This window comes from Molossus molossus, unplaced genomic scaffold, assembly GCF_014108415.1.
Source record: "Molossus molossus isolate mMolMol1 unplaced genomic scaffold, mMolMol1.p scaffold_m16_p_18, whole genome shotgun sequence".
Lineage (NCBI taxonomy): Eukaryota > Metazoa > Chordata > Mammalia > Chiroptera > Molossidae > Molossus > Molossus molossus.
In genome coordinates this window covers 52,079,247-52,094,439 of record NW_023425353.1, presented here as the reverse complement: position 1 = coordinate 52,094,439, position 15,193 = coordinate 52,079,247, and the positions used below count along the sequence as shown (strand labels likewise).

The 15,193-nt window shown below is 37.7% G+C and overlaps 1 protein-coding gene across 10 annotated transcripts in view; it reads right to left on the bottom strand.

Moving 5' to 3' along the window:
• Nucleotides 1-15,193, bottom strand: part of STT3B (STT3 oligosaccharyltransferase complex catalytic subunit B) — a 111,436-nt gene that overhangs the window by 53,310 nt on the left and 42,933 nt on the right. For 5 of the 10 annotated variants that reach the window (XM_036266142.1, XM_036266146.1, XM_036266152.1 and 2 more), the window contains 2 exons: nt 5,123-5,231; nt 1,401-1,688 (listed from right to left, as the gene is read on the bottom strand). In XM_036266142.1, the coding sequence (XP_036122035.1) occupies nt 1,401-1,688; nt 5,123-5,231 (397 nt within the window). Of the gene's footprint in view, nt 1-1,400; nt 1,689-5,122; nt 5,232-6,289; nt 6,413-6,646; nt 6,819-8,218; nt 8,313-10,263; nt 10,330-15,193 lie in introns of those variants that run through there. The other 5 variants (XM_036266144.1, XM_036266143.1, XM_036266150.1 and 2 more) reach the window with 5 other exon arrangements.

Here is a 15,193-nt window from a genome sequence, read left to right as displayed (position 1 = left end):
AAATTCATGCAAGAAATAGACAATCTGAATAGGCCTATATCTATTTAAATATCGAATAATTAATTAATAACCTTCTAAAACGGAAAGCACCAGGCCAAAGTGGGTTCACTGGTGAATTCTACCAAATATTTAAGAAGAAATTATACCAGTTCTCTATAATCTTTCAGAAAACAGAAACAAAGGGAATACGTCCTAACTCATTCTATGAGGCCAGCATTATCCTAATCCCCAAACTAAAGACATTACAAAAAAACTCCAGACTAATACCTCTTATGAACACAAATGCAAAAATCTGCAACACAATATTAGCAAATCAAATATAACAATGTATATTAAGAATTATATAAAATCTGGTTCAACAGTTGGAAAGTGATTAATGTAATTCATGACATCAAAAGGTCAAAGGAGCCCTGGCCGGTTTGGCTCAGCGGTTAGAGCGTCGGCCTGCGGTCCTGAGAGACCCGGGTTCGGTTCCCGCTAAGGGCATGTACCTCGGTTGCAGTTTGTCCCCGGCCCTGGTTGGTCGTGCGGGTAGCAGCCACTCAATGTGTCCCTTCACGTCGATGTTTCTCTCTCTCTCTCTCCCTTCCTCTCTTTCCCTCCCACTCTATCTGTACAAAAAATGGGAAAATGTCCTCGGGCGAGGATAAAAAAAAAAAAAAAAAAAAAAAAAGGTCAAAGGAAAAAGATAATGTAATTGTATCAATAGGTACAGATAAAAGCATCTAATAAAACTCAACATCCATTCATGATAAAATGTCTCAGCAAACTAACAAAAGTAGAATTTCCTCAACTTGATAATAATATATATTTTAAAAATCTCTAGCAACATTATAGTTAATAGTGACACTTGAAGCTTTCCACTAAGATCAGGAACAAGGCAAGATGTCCTTTCTCAACACTTCTTTTCAATATCGTACTGGAAGTACTAGTTAATACAAAAAGACAAGAAATGGAAATAAAAGGTATACAGACTGGTAAGGAAGAAATAACTTGGTAATGGCAAAACAGTGCTAATTTTGCAAACAAAATCCCAAGACAATAAACCACATTTCAACCTCTTTAGTATTTCTGACCCTTCTCCCTCATCAAAAAAAGAAAATCAGTGGCTTGTTTTTTGATAGCCTCTTTTTTGGAGCTATGACTTATAAAGTAAAAGATAATATCATCATCTGTAAAATGGACATAGCAGAATTATTGTCAATTTTTTTTTACACATACAACATATACATAAAGGAGAGAGAAAACAGTATCTAGCATATTTTTAAACATTAATTATTACTAAATTTATTATGGGATCTTGGTATGAAACTATAAATGATAAGACAGATGTGTACAATGTACAGCATTTCAGCAGAAAGTTTGGGTATTAATGATAGAAAAAATTAAATGTCACTTACCCATAAGTAGTATGTGAACTGAAGTGCAAAAATAGCGATGCCTTCATTATCAAAGGATCCAGCTACTGACCGAGAAATGTAACCTGGTACAATAGCAATAAAACAAGCAGCTAGAAGTCCTGCTCCTTGGTTCCAAAGTTCTCTGGTAAGCAGGAAAGTAGATATAGATGTAAGGCCGCTAAAAGTTGGTGCAAGGAACACACATACATCTCTTATGTGAACTGTTATGTTCAATGTATTTAAAATCCAATGGATAAGGCCAGCTGTTATCATCAACCCTGGGTAAACCTAGGAAGAAAAAAAATGAAAAATTTAATTACATATAAAATGAGGCAGCTTAAAACATTAACATAAGTTCTTTATTATTACATATTATTTATAGTAAGTTTGAAAATTAGATCTCAAAACAGTTTGCCTTCCTCACACACTTCAAATTAAATGTACTTTTTGATTGGATACAAAGAAAAAGCTCATATATGTAGAGATATATATTTAAATAAAAGAAAATCAGACAGAATGATTATTATTAACACAAAATGATTTTCAATAGAAAACTGTGGGTAACTTTCTTAATAATTCCACGATTTTTTCACTATAAAACAGAAACCAAGTCCAAATTAGCCAAGTTTAGGGTTTTAACTAGCTCCTAATTTTGCCCATACTTGTGTGTGTATACAAGGAATGAGAAAAGGAGAGAAGATGAAGTAATGTGCAGTATTATTTAAGTGGTATCTATAAATGATTCTTTCCTCCTTTCAAAGCCAAGATTTGGAAAGTACACAATTCTAGCTAACAAATGAAGGACTGATCAGTCTGTGAATTCAAAGATCATATTTTGGGACTTCTAGAAGGTTGATCATTTTTCTACCACGTAAAATGAACAGTCGTACTCCTCAACTTCACTCTAAACAAGGAACATAAACATTAAGAGGATTCAAAGTAAAGTAAATAGAGCATTTTTGAGCTATTCATCAGTGATTAAAATGTGTATTTACATTTCTGCCCTTAACTAAATCCTAAAAGATTTTTTTCTCTCTATCACTAAAGCTACAAAGAATGTCATCAATTTCCTTTCCTAGCTATACTATTTTAAACAGCAAATTCCCCAAGGTCTTTAACCCACTCCCTTGCTTTTTTTCCAACACTTATCACCATTTCACATACTACTTACTTTGTTAACTAATATCCTCACAAGAATATAAGCTCCAGGAAAGCAGAAAAAATTTCCCCAACACCCAAAACAATGATTGGCACAAAATGGATACTCAATACCTACTGAATGGAATGAAGGAAGAGGGGGAGGAAAAAAGTGTGGTAGTCATCAACATTCTTGTTTTGTTTTGTTAATCCTAACCCAAAGATATTTTTCCACTGATTTTTAGAGAGAGTGGGAGGGAGGGAGAAAGGGAGGGGGAACACTGCTGTGAGAAAGAAACATGGATTGGTTGCCTCCCACATGACCCCGAATGGGGCTGGGGATCAAACCCCAGGTACGTGCCCTTGACCAGAATTGAACCTGTGACCCATTGGTCCCTGGAGCGACGCTCTAACCACTGAACAAAACTGGCCAGGGCTCATCATTCTTAAAAATTAAAGTTTTGCTTCATTTCACATATAGTACCAGGTCCCAGAGCTTGATTTTTGTCAGTCATAGTCAATGAACATGAAAATGTCTCTAAAGGTAAGTTAATATATCCATGATAATATGGCAGACTGAGCTGACACTAAATACAGCCAAAATACATAGAAATACTGATTGAAAATACAAAAACAAACAAACAAACAAACACCCTAACCAAACAACAAAAACTCTATCCCCAAACAAAAAAGGCATATTTAAGCTTTAAAATAAAAGAGATGCCAAAAATAAAGAGGAAGTTCAAAGTAGAAACTGATGCCAGAGGAGTCCAAAAAAAAAGAGGGGGAAAACAGACACTCCAGGTCTGATATATACCTGAAGGACTAGAAGTTGGGGGATTATCACTGAACACATATCAGAAAAAGGCCTAACTCCCAGCACAAAAGCCAAGGCCTATTTGTGAAACTAGACTAGACAAATTCTTCCCATTCATTAAGTATGGAAAGCAGTAAGAAAAGTTTCGCCTTATTTCCAAAGCTTTGACTAGAAAACAAATGAGAAATAAGAAACTCATTTAGCACATGTGTGAATATGGGTTCCACCTTTATAACAACTTCAGGTATAAGAAATCTCAAGCTAACAAATGACCACTAAAAATTATTCTTTAAAAAGTGAAACCCCTAAGGGCTCCAGCATAGGCAAAAGAGAAAGATTATTACAGTAATAGTCCCAAATACCAGGATACCAAGAGTCTCTGAAAACAAGTCTCCAGGTGGATGAATTAAAGATACAAAGTTAAATACAACAGGAAACAAACTAGTGTCATCAAATACTAATACAAAAACGTGTCTGACAAGATTAGCATCACAAGAAGTGCAGATAATAGCCATTTACCACATTTATTTACCAGTCAATATTTTTCTAATTTGCTCTGGAAATCATCATGACTACTTTCCTTGCATCTTTATCTCTATTTTTTTTATCCTCACCCGAGGACACCTTTTTTTTGCATTTATCTTCAGATAGAGCAGGAGGCAGAGAGGGAGGAAGAGAGAGAGAGAAACATCGATATGAGAACTGGGGCTGGGGACAAACTGCAACTGAGGTACATGCCCTTAGCGGAAACCAAACCCAGGTCTCTCTGGTCTGCGGGCCGACACTCTAACAGCTGAGCCAAACCGACCAGGGCTCTTTATAGCTATTTAAATCAAGGATAAGAAGATGCCTCAACTTGGAAACACAACATCTTACTATCACAGAAAACATATATTCTTTCCAAACACAGAGGGAACATGAAATAAAAATACAGAATTTTTCTCTAAACAAAATATATTTGAAATATAAATCAAAACAAGATAAAAAATCCTCTTATACTTAGAAGGTAAATACAATTCTAACTAACCCATGAATCAAGAAATTATAATGAAAATACTACATATCGAACTTACACAATTCAGCTAAAACAACTATTATTGGGAAATTTATAGTTTTAATATGAATACATTAATAACAAAAAAGTTTAGAAATTGTTGAGCAAACTTTATCAGAAAGTCAGAAATAAAATGAGAATAAACTTAAGAATGTGGGAGATAGAAAATAAGCTGAAATTAATACAATAGAAGACAAACATTTAATAGAGATAATCAACAACGTCAAAGTTTCTTTGGGTTAAGAAATCTAATAAAATTGATAAACTTCTGACCAAAATAATCCAAAAAAGCCAATACTAAAAATATGTCTCCCCAATAGGTGTCTTGTCTCTCACTTTCTCTTCGATATTCTCCTTACATCACAAATACTAAAAATACTTTCCCTTATGCCATCTTCTTAATATAATCCCCCATGAATTATGATTGATACTTAATTACCTGGAGTAATTTAGGATAGATCTGGGACAAAAACACACAAATAACGTAAACTAAGGATGCACTGTAATAAAAGATCCCCTAACCCAAAAACGTGTGTGTGTGTGGGGAGGGGATAGTGTCAAAAAGAGATTTAGAAAATTAAATACTGGCTAATCAGCCACAGAAAATTGTATTAGTTAATTTTAAAAAATTCTCATCATCTTAGCAGTTTATGATTTACTCAAATAACTATAAAGTTTTATGATAGGAACATAAATAACTGCAAATATACTTACAGTACCACCTACTATTCTTCCTAGTGGATACCATGCTCTTTCATCAAACCAATTTAAAAATTCATAGAACCCATGAGACGCAAGATGATGTGTTGATCTATAGTTAAACCTAGAGAAAACAGGAAAAAAAAGAAATGTTACAAGACTGCTTACTAGAAAGAAATAGCTCTTTCTAATATTACACTTTAACTATAAGTGTATTTACAGTTAACTCTATGGCTACATAAATATATCTTTAAGGGCAATTTTCCTCAAACTTGAATAACAAATGATTTTCCAAGAAACAGGTTTATTCCTCTAATATAACTAAAAGCAAAGTGCCCACCCCATACACTACCAACCTAGTTATGCTCAATGTTTACAAAACTACTACTGCTCAAATTAACATCTGACCATTGCTTGGGGTACAAATAGTAGACAGATGCATTTGAATTTAAAAAAGGGTGAGAGTACATACAATTCACCAAATGGTCAAAGAAGTCAATGGCTCTCAAAATATTAAGTACTGGCAGAAGACAGCATCAAAATGAAAGGAGCTACAACCCTAAAAAGTATAGGCTAAAGAATGTATCACAATAGCACTAAAGCCATAAGAATAAACTAAAATAGTACTGTATAACAGCAACAGAAGACACAGGCAAATAGGAAGAAATGAAATTGAAGAAACCATAGCCCAAATCACAAGCAGAAAACTACAAACCATGTTTCATTTAAAGCAGCTACGTGGGTCAGAAGAGAATCCTTCAGAAATCCTCAGAGCAAGGCATTAGGAACAGCCAGCCACGCAGGTGTATCCCCTTCCCCTACCACTGCCAAGTAAGTGTCTGCACTACATATGTTGACAAGTGAGTCAAAAGAGCAGAACAATACTGGACAGAAAGAACATGAATAGGAAATCCTCATATCCAATACTAGTTTGATATATCTTTCCCAGCAGCAAGTCACGATTCTCCTTCCCACAATCACTAGATACAATGATTGGCATTGTTGCCTTTTTAGACAGACTTGATTTTTTTTTTAAAAAAGGCACCCAGTCAAAAATCAAACATTTGAGAAAAATTAGCAACATAAAAGTTAAGCATCAAAATCAACTAGTGGAAGAAAACTAAAATAGGAAACAGAAATAAGAATATGGTCAGAGGGCAAAGATAAGACACAGTGGCCTACCTAAAAGGAGGTTAAGAATACAGATGTTAGAATCATACTGCCTGGGTTTGAATCTTAGTTCTACTCTTTACTAGCTTTGTGACCTTGGTTGGGCAAATTACTTATGTTCATTAGTTTCTTCATCTGTAAAAGAGGGATAACAATAGTACCTACATCATAAGGTGGCTATGATGAGTAAACAATGTAACATCTCTAGTATTATTATAAAATAAAGAACTATCATAAAAGAACCATACGTTTTTGAATGTCAGAAATGATTTTCAAGATAAACAAAATAAAAGATGGGCTAAATAGTAAAATGTTCAAAAATGAAAAGCAAGTATTTTGAGAACTGATGTCATAGTAGGAGACACTAACCTTTTTTTTCCCCTCTGCCCCATACAAAGAAATAGATAGCTATCCATGAAGGAAAACATCCCTGAGAAGGCTTGAGTACATTGAAGATCATACACAGCAACACCATGAATCAAAAAAAAGGAGAATAACCAGGCAGAAACGACTGCTAGGGAGTTAGGTTTAGCTGAGATATCTGCAGACATGTAGAAACAAAGAAGAGAGAACGCTATCAGGACCAGCCATTGTGGTAAGTGCCATCGCAGCCCCCAGTGGTCTTTGCTGTGAAGGTCCTGGGTAGGCTTTGCCACTGAGGACCTAAACAGCCCCCATGACAGCCACAGATTCCCTGCAGCTTTAACAAAGGAGAACCCGGTAGTGTTCACTGCAGTACAGCCAAGACATGGAAACAAACTAAGTGTCCATTGATAAATGAATAATGAAAATGTGGTGTACACACACACACACACACACACACACACAGGAATATTATTCTACCATAAAAAAGGAGCCCTGGCTTGTTAGAGCATCAGCTCTTGGACCTAAAAGTCATGGGTTAGATTCCCAGTCATGGGCAAGTGCCCCCGTTGCCGGGTTGTGTCTCTTTCACACCTCCCTCTCCCACGCCCCCCCCCCCCTTTCCCCCTCCTACTCCATCTAGAAATCTATGGAAAAAAATGTCCTTGGGTGAGGATTAAAAAAAGAAGAGAAGAAATTCTGCCATTTGTGAAAACAAGGATGAACCTTGGAGGCATTATGCTAAGTGAAATAAGTTAGATAGAGAATGACAAATACTGTATTTGTGGAATTTAAAAAAACAAACTCAGACACAGAGAACAGACTGGTGGTTGCCAGAGGTGGGAGTGGGCAGTAGGTGAAATGGGTAAAGATGATCAAAAGATACAAACTTTCAATTATATGATAAATAAGCCCTGGGGATGTAATGTACAGTATTGGAGACCACAGTTAACAACACAGCATTATATGTTTGAAAGTTGCTGAGAGATCTTAAAGGTTCTCATCAAAAGAAGAAAAACAATTTGTAACTAGGTGTGGTGATTGATGTTAACTTGTGGTAATCATTCTGCAATATATACATATATATAATCATCATGCTGCATGCCTAAAACTAATGTATTGTTATATTTTTATTATATCTCAGTAAAAAAAGACAAAACCAGAAAAAAAAAGTTTATAACTGGGTAGAAAAAACAATCTAAAACACACATAAAAAGGCACCTGGATTGACCATACAACCAACTACTCTCTTCTATTGCAGAAAACCAGCAATTTTCAACCAGTGTGCTACAATAATTTTTAAAACATGCAATACCTGACTACTTAGTCAGGAGCTCTGACCTCTTTTCCCTTCAACTTCCAAAAAAAAAAAAGGGGACAACAGCCAACACAAAAGAAGTGGTCCAGTGTAAATGAATCAAAATTATACTTTTTTTGTTGTTAAATTGGCAAAAAATATATATTTTTTTGGTGTGCCACATAATTTTAATTAGTTTGTGTACCATGAGATGAAAAAGGTTGAAAATCACTGCAGTGAACAACTGAAATATGAATGTATTTATCAATCTTGAGTTATACCTTCTTGCTGAGCAATTTTGGCTTGGCTTTTATTCTCAGCTCTGGTCCATCTACATGGAAACCCACTACAGCCATGCATTTTATTCTGTCTTCTTCATGCAGTTCTCTAAAACCTGGAATTAATTATTAAGAAGCTTTCTCTAATATTCCATCCTTCCTTCCCCAGTCCATTTTAATTTGTACTTTGAAAACACCATGCTGAAACCTCTACTCTAATTCACCTCACAATGTAATATCTTAGTGATTTTTGTATCCATGGAGGTTTATCATAGAATTTCTGGCACTTCATTCATGAGGCTCAAGTAATGTTTAGTTAATTCTGCTTTTTGGCACACTAGTAATGAGTAACTAGTAACACTGACTTAATATTTTGTCTTCTATTCCCTTCTTCATTAAAGTCAAGCAATTGTATACACAAAACCAGTCTTCAATTTTAACATGTCCAATGTACATATTTAAAAAAGCATTTAACATAGACAACAATGCTGGGGATGGGGTGGGGGTGGGGGTAGAGTATTGGGAGGAGGGTGTCAATGGGGGAAAATGGAGACACATCTGTAATAAAAATTTAAATTAAATTAAATTTAAAAAATTTTTTAAATAGCTGGGGGAGTGTTATAGATGAAACAAGACAGGCCATAAATTGATACCTGTTTAAGTTGGGTGATGTATACACAAAGGTTCATTATAGTATTAGCTCTACTTCTGTGAATGTTTGAAATTTTCCATGATACTGTATGTATACAGTTTCTATACACACACATGATTTACATAATTATATACACAAATAACAATATATATGTAAACATCATTATGGAAAATTTCACACACACATTCATTTTCATACAATACAAATTATAGTTTTCTCCAAATAAAACTAGGTAAACTGAGAAATGATATACTTGAAGATTAGGAGTCATCAATAAAACTAAAACACAAGTGGTAACATAACAGCTATCTTAAAATAGTCTGAGAACATTATCAGATTTTACATTTATCTCTTTTATTAATATTGTCAGAGCAACTTGCAGTATTTTAACTTCAATAAAATGATTTGTTTCGAAACAAGTGTGACAAAAAGACGGTAAGTGTGAGGTTGATTGCAGTCTTCTCTACTTATGGTTTGACATTTTCATAATAGTTTTTAAAAAATGGCCCTGGCCAGTTTGGCTCAGTGTTTAGAGCATCGGCCTGCAGTCCAGAGAGACCCGGGTTCGGTTCCTACTAAGGGCACGTTTCTCGGTTACAGTTTGTTCCCGGCTCTGGTTGGTTGTGCGGGTGGCAGCCACTCGATGTGTCCCTTTCACATCGATTTTTCTCTCTCTCTCTTCCTCTCTCCCTCCCACTGTCTGAACAAAAAAATGGAAAAATGTCTTCGGGTGAGGATAAAAAATAAATAAATAAATGCCTCATCCTGGCCAGCATTTCTCAGTGGTTAAGAGTGTCGGCTGATGCACTAGAGGGTCCCAGGTTCAATACTTGGCCTCAGTCGGGGCATGTGCAGGAAGCAACCAGTCGAAGGTTCTCTCTCACACTGATATTTCCCTCTCTCCTCCTCCCCTGCTCCCTTCCACACTCTCTCGAAAAATCAATGGAAAAAATATCCTCAGGTAAGAATCAACAAACAAAAAAAAGTGTTTCTTCCAAATTCTCTCCACCCAATCCCTAGAGCCACACTGCAATTACAATAATATTGGAAAATGATTTATAAAGACAGACAAAAATCATTCTCATGTAGAGGTTTTTCATTTTCTGAAAGAGGCATATAAATACGAAAAGCAAATTAATTGTTTGAAGATGTTAGGAGAAACTGATGATGAAAGAGTAAAATGTGATTTTTAAAAATCTGATCAAGAAAGAAAAAATAGCCATATTACAAATTGAAAGAGGTCTTGGAGACCCACCTTTTCAAGAAAGCTAAGATACATAAATTGTTTTCTTCTCAAACATATTTTAACAAGACCTGAAGTGTCCTTTGGCTAGGTAAAGACACTGCATTTTTACCTGCCTTTCTCTATAAAGAACTTTCTCTGGAAGCCACACACCTTTCAAAAAAATCCTTGTAAATCCCATGGTTTGTATCTTAGTCATCCCTACAAACTCTTCAAAAGCTAAAAAAAAAAAAAGCTTATGTGCTTGATTTAAGGAGAAACAAGACAAGATTAAATGATGGAATCCCATTTATAGAAAAATGGTTATATTTCTTGGGTTCTAGTAGAGATAATAGATTAGAACAATACTGTATTCAAAATATTACAGTTTAAATGGAACTTTACAAACTGGTTAAGGCTTATTCAATATACAACTAAACTACACTGTTCCCTTAGGAAAACAAAAAGTACCAACACATTTTAAACTAGGGAGGAAGCCCTGGCCAGTTTGGCTCATGGCCTGCCCGGGTTCGGTTCCCGCTAAGGGCACATACCTTGGTTTCAGTTTGTCCCTGGCCCTGGTTGGGGTCGTGTGGTGGCAACCAATTGATGTGTCTCTCTCACCATCGATGTTTCTGTCTCTCTTTCTTCCTCTCTGCCTCCTGCTCTATCTGAAGATAAATGCAAAAATGTCCTCGGGTGAGGATAAAAAAAGAAAAAAAGAACAAGGAGGGATAGGCACTAAGAGCTGCCTCTGTATTTTCCTTCTATGGATCTTGTTGGAGACCTAACCACTTGATGCATTTGGTTTTAGATTTATTTCATCTTACATTATACTGAAATACCCAATGTACACCCAAACCAACAATAAAATCTCATGATTATGTATTGAAATAAATATTACAATATCCCCTTAATCTTAAAGGTTAAAAAAAAAAGTATGCCTCAGCCCTAAAATTAACCTATAGCTTTTCTATCTTCAAGAAGAAATATTTGAGGTGGGAAACAATTTTCTAAGTTTAATTAACATTTCCAGTTCTCTATAAAAAGATGGCACTATACCAGAAAAAAATAAATTTACAAAATGTCTAAAAATAAATTAAGTAGAACAGTACATTGTTAGCCTTAACGTTTATGACCAACATGAATGCACCTAAGATCCCTGCAGCTAGCTTTCGAAACATATTCTGTGTAGAATTTGAGCTAGAAAAGCTGAGAAGTAAAGGTTTCACTTAATTTATAGCTAAGGAAGTGAAAAATGTTCTCTGTTCTAGCCCAAACACATGGGCTAAAGGCAATGGTCAAGATAAAATACAAGTTTCCCAAGGGCCAGTTCTGTCCTTTTCCCTAAACCATGTTACTTCTCTGGAACTATCTACCAAATACATACAAATATAATTAAACCTTTAATTAAGGTTTGCTGCTATTTGACATTTTCAAGGGCAGGGGGTGGCAGGCCATGTTGCTTTTTTGTGACACTGGCATTAAAATGATTGTTTCAAAATAAATGCCTGTTACAGTAATTTTTACCCTTTTTTACTTTTATATTATATTCTCATAAAAATCCAAGATTAACCTACTTGATAAACACAATAAAAACCTTAGAAGTTTAGAAATCAAGCTTTATAGAATGAATTCAAACTAGAAATTAATCAGAAAACAATAGAAAAAGCTTTTGACAGTAAAAGAGCAGACTAAATACAGAGGGGATGGCAGTCAAAAGTGTCCCACGGCCTACAAATGTTCGGTTCACATTAATTTTCATAAGACAAAACAAGTCTAATTTAGCCTAGCCTTTGCAAATAAAATCTAAGAGACGGAAGAATCATCAGAAACAGAAAGGAGTAAAAAAACAAAGCAGAGGCAAGCAACTTTGATCAAGGATGGTGATAAAGAATAGCAAATATAAGTAGGAAAGGAGGGTAGAAGAGGAAACAGGACAAAAGGGAAAGAAGGTGGTGGTGAATTGTACCAAGAAGTATTATCACATATCAATATAGTGCCCTTGAGGTTGAAGACTTGAATCACCCCAGTGTTTTAATTTGCTTTGAGTTGAGCTACCTGGTTAATTACACTTAAATTTCTATCAAAAATAAGGAAACAAGGACTTCGGGTCAAGATGGCAGTGGCATAGGTAAATGCAGTACTCGCCTCCACCCATAACCACATCAAAATTACAACTAAATTACAGAACAAACATCCTTCAGAATCACCTGAAATCGAGCTAAATGTAAGTCCTACAACTACGAAATTAAAGAAAAAGCCACATAAAGCCACATCGACTGGTAAGAGGGGCGGAGGTGTGGGCAGGCTGGTCCCACACCCATGTGTGGCACATAATCATGAGTTCCTATTAAAGGGCCCGAGCATGGACTTACTCGGACTTGCACCCTCCAGGCTTCAGTGTGAGAGAGACAGCTTGAAAGGCACCAGAGACATACAGGGAAGAATTGAGTTATTTGGCATCAGAGTGAGAGCCAGAGAGGCAGCTTTTCCCTGGACAGAGGTGCTGGTGGAGGCCTTTGTTCCTTTGGTGAGCCCTTCCCCACAAGGCTGGTGATGGGCACCAATCTGGGACTCCAGCAACTTGGTTCACACTGTTTGCTCTGCCCTGGTGATTCCCTAAGGCCCTGCTCCAACCAACTTTTGGGCCCACCCAAGCTGTTTCCAGTGGCTTTACCATATGATTGGCCTGGTTTTTTTTTTTCCAAATCTTTATTGTTGGATGTAAAATGTATTACAGACGTTCCACATTTTTCCCCCACTGACCCCTTTCTTCCTCCCCACTCCCACCCCCCTCCCACCTTTTCCCACACTATTGTCTGTGTCCACTGGTTATGCACATAAGTTCTTTGGTTTATTTCTTCCCACCACCCCCCCAACCCCTTTCCCTTTGAGGTTTGTCAGTCTAGCAATGAATTTGTGCTTCTTAATCCCTTCACCTTTTTCACCCATTCCCCCAACCCCCTTCCCAACTGGCAACCAACAAAATGTTCTCTGTATCTATGAGAATGTTTCTGTTCTACCTGTTCATTTTGTTTGTAGATTCCATTGTTGATAGATATGTATTCATTGCCATTTTGTTTGTTCATACATTTTATCTTTTTCTTCAAAAAGACCCTTCATCATTTCATATAATAACGGTTTGGTAGTGATGAACTCCTTTTCTTGTCTGGGAAAGTTTTTATATGTCCATCGATTCTAAATGACAGCTTTGCAGGATAGAGTAATCTTGGTTGTAGGTTCTTGCTTTTCATCACTCTGAATATTTCTTGCCACTCCCTTCTGGCCTGCAAAGTTTCTTTTGAGAAATCAGCTGACAGCCTAATGGGAATTCCCTTGTAGGTAACTAGCTGCCTTTCTTTTGCTGCTTTCAAGATTCTCTGTCTTGAACCTTTTGCATTTTGATGATGATGTGTCTTGGTGTGGGCCTCTTGGGGTTCATCTTCTTTGGGACTCTCTGTGCTTCCTGGACTTGTATGTCTGTTTCCTTCACCAAGTTAGGAAAGTTTTCTGCCATTATTGTTTCAAACAGGTTTTTGATTTCTTGTTCTCTCTCTTCTCCTTCTGGCACCCCTAAGATGCGAATGTTGGCACGCTTAAAGTTGTCCCAGAGGCTCCTTACACTATCCTCATTTTTTTGGATTCTTTTTTCTTTTTGCTGTTCTGATTGGGGATTTTTTGCTTCCTTATATTCCAAATCGATGGTTTGTTCCTTGGATTTACATACTCTACTATTGAATCTGTGTAAATTATTCTTTATTTCAGTTAATGCCTCCTTAATTTCTGACTGGTTCCTTTTTATGCTCTTGAGGCCCTCACTAAGTTTGCTGAGGTTCCCCACTAAGTTTATTGGGCATCCTTATAAGCAGTATTTTGAACTCAGCATCTGTTAGGTTGCTTATCTCCATTTCGCTTAGTTCTTTTCTTGGGGTTTTGTTCTGTTCTTTCATTTGGGACCTGTTTCTCTGTCTCCTCATTTTGGCTGCCTCCCTGTGTTTGTTTCAGTGTATTACTTAATGAGAGGTATGGGGCTCGCTGAGACCAGATGCTGCTCGTTTGAAAGAATTTAGGAAAAACCTGAAGCAGGATCCAAGACCGGCCAATCCTATGATTAAGCAAGTGGCAACAGCTTGGGTGGGCTTGAAAGTTGGGTGGGGCGGAGCGGGGCCTCAGGGAGTCACCAGGGCGTGGCTACCAGTGTGAGCCAGGTTGCTGGAGTCCCAGATACGGAGACTGTCTGCCGCCCCAGGGAAGGGCTCACCAAAGGAACAAAGGCCTCTGACAGCACGTTTGTCCCTGAGAAAGCCCCCTCTCCAGCCCTCGCTCTAGTGCCAAACAGCTCAGTTCTTCCCTGTATGTCTCTGGTGCCCCTCGAGCTGCCTCCCCTCCGAGCTTAGAGGGAGAGAGTCCGATAAGTCCGTGCGCGGGCCCTTTAAGGAGATGCCTGGGGCTCCAGCCGCTTCAGCTTCCCTGAGCCTCAGTTCCCGCTGGTTTTTCCAGCCAGAAGTTATGGGGATTCTCTTCCTGGCACTGGAACCCTGAGCAGGGCACCTGGTGTGGGACGGGGACCCCTCAGTCCTCAGGAAGGACCTTCCCAGCCTCGGGAGCCTCCTGATTTTTATCCGCCACACGTGGGTGTGGGACCAGCCCCTCGTGCCGCCGCCCCTCCTACCAGTCTGGGTGTGGCTGCTGATTTAATTTCGTAGTTGTAGGACTTCCATTCAGGCGGGTTTGAATGATGGTTGTTCTGTAGTTTAGTTGTAACTTTGATGTGGTTGTGGGAGGACACGATACCGCGTTTACCTACCCGCCGTCTTGACCGGAAGTCCAGGATTGGCCTGTTTTGACTCCTGCTTCAGACTTTCCTAAATTCTCTCAAACAAGTGGCATCTGGCCACAGTGAGCCCCATACCTCTCACGAAGTGGCCGCAGGTTTGGCACTAGAAGCAGCCAGCCTTGGTTCACAGCTTGGCTTTACCTGGGCACCTCCAAGTCCAGCACAAGAAGCAGCCATTGGCAGATCTCTTTATAGCTTATGCCGGGTGGCCCTGGGTAGAACACAGGCAGTGGATGACCTTGCCTCAGAGCCAGCACACCCAGT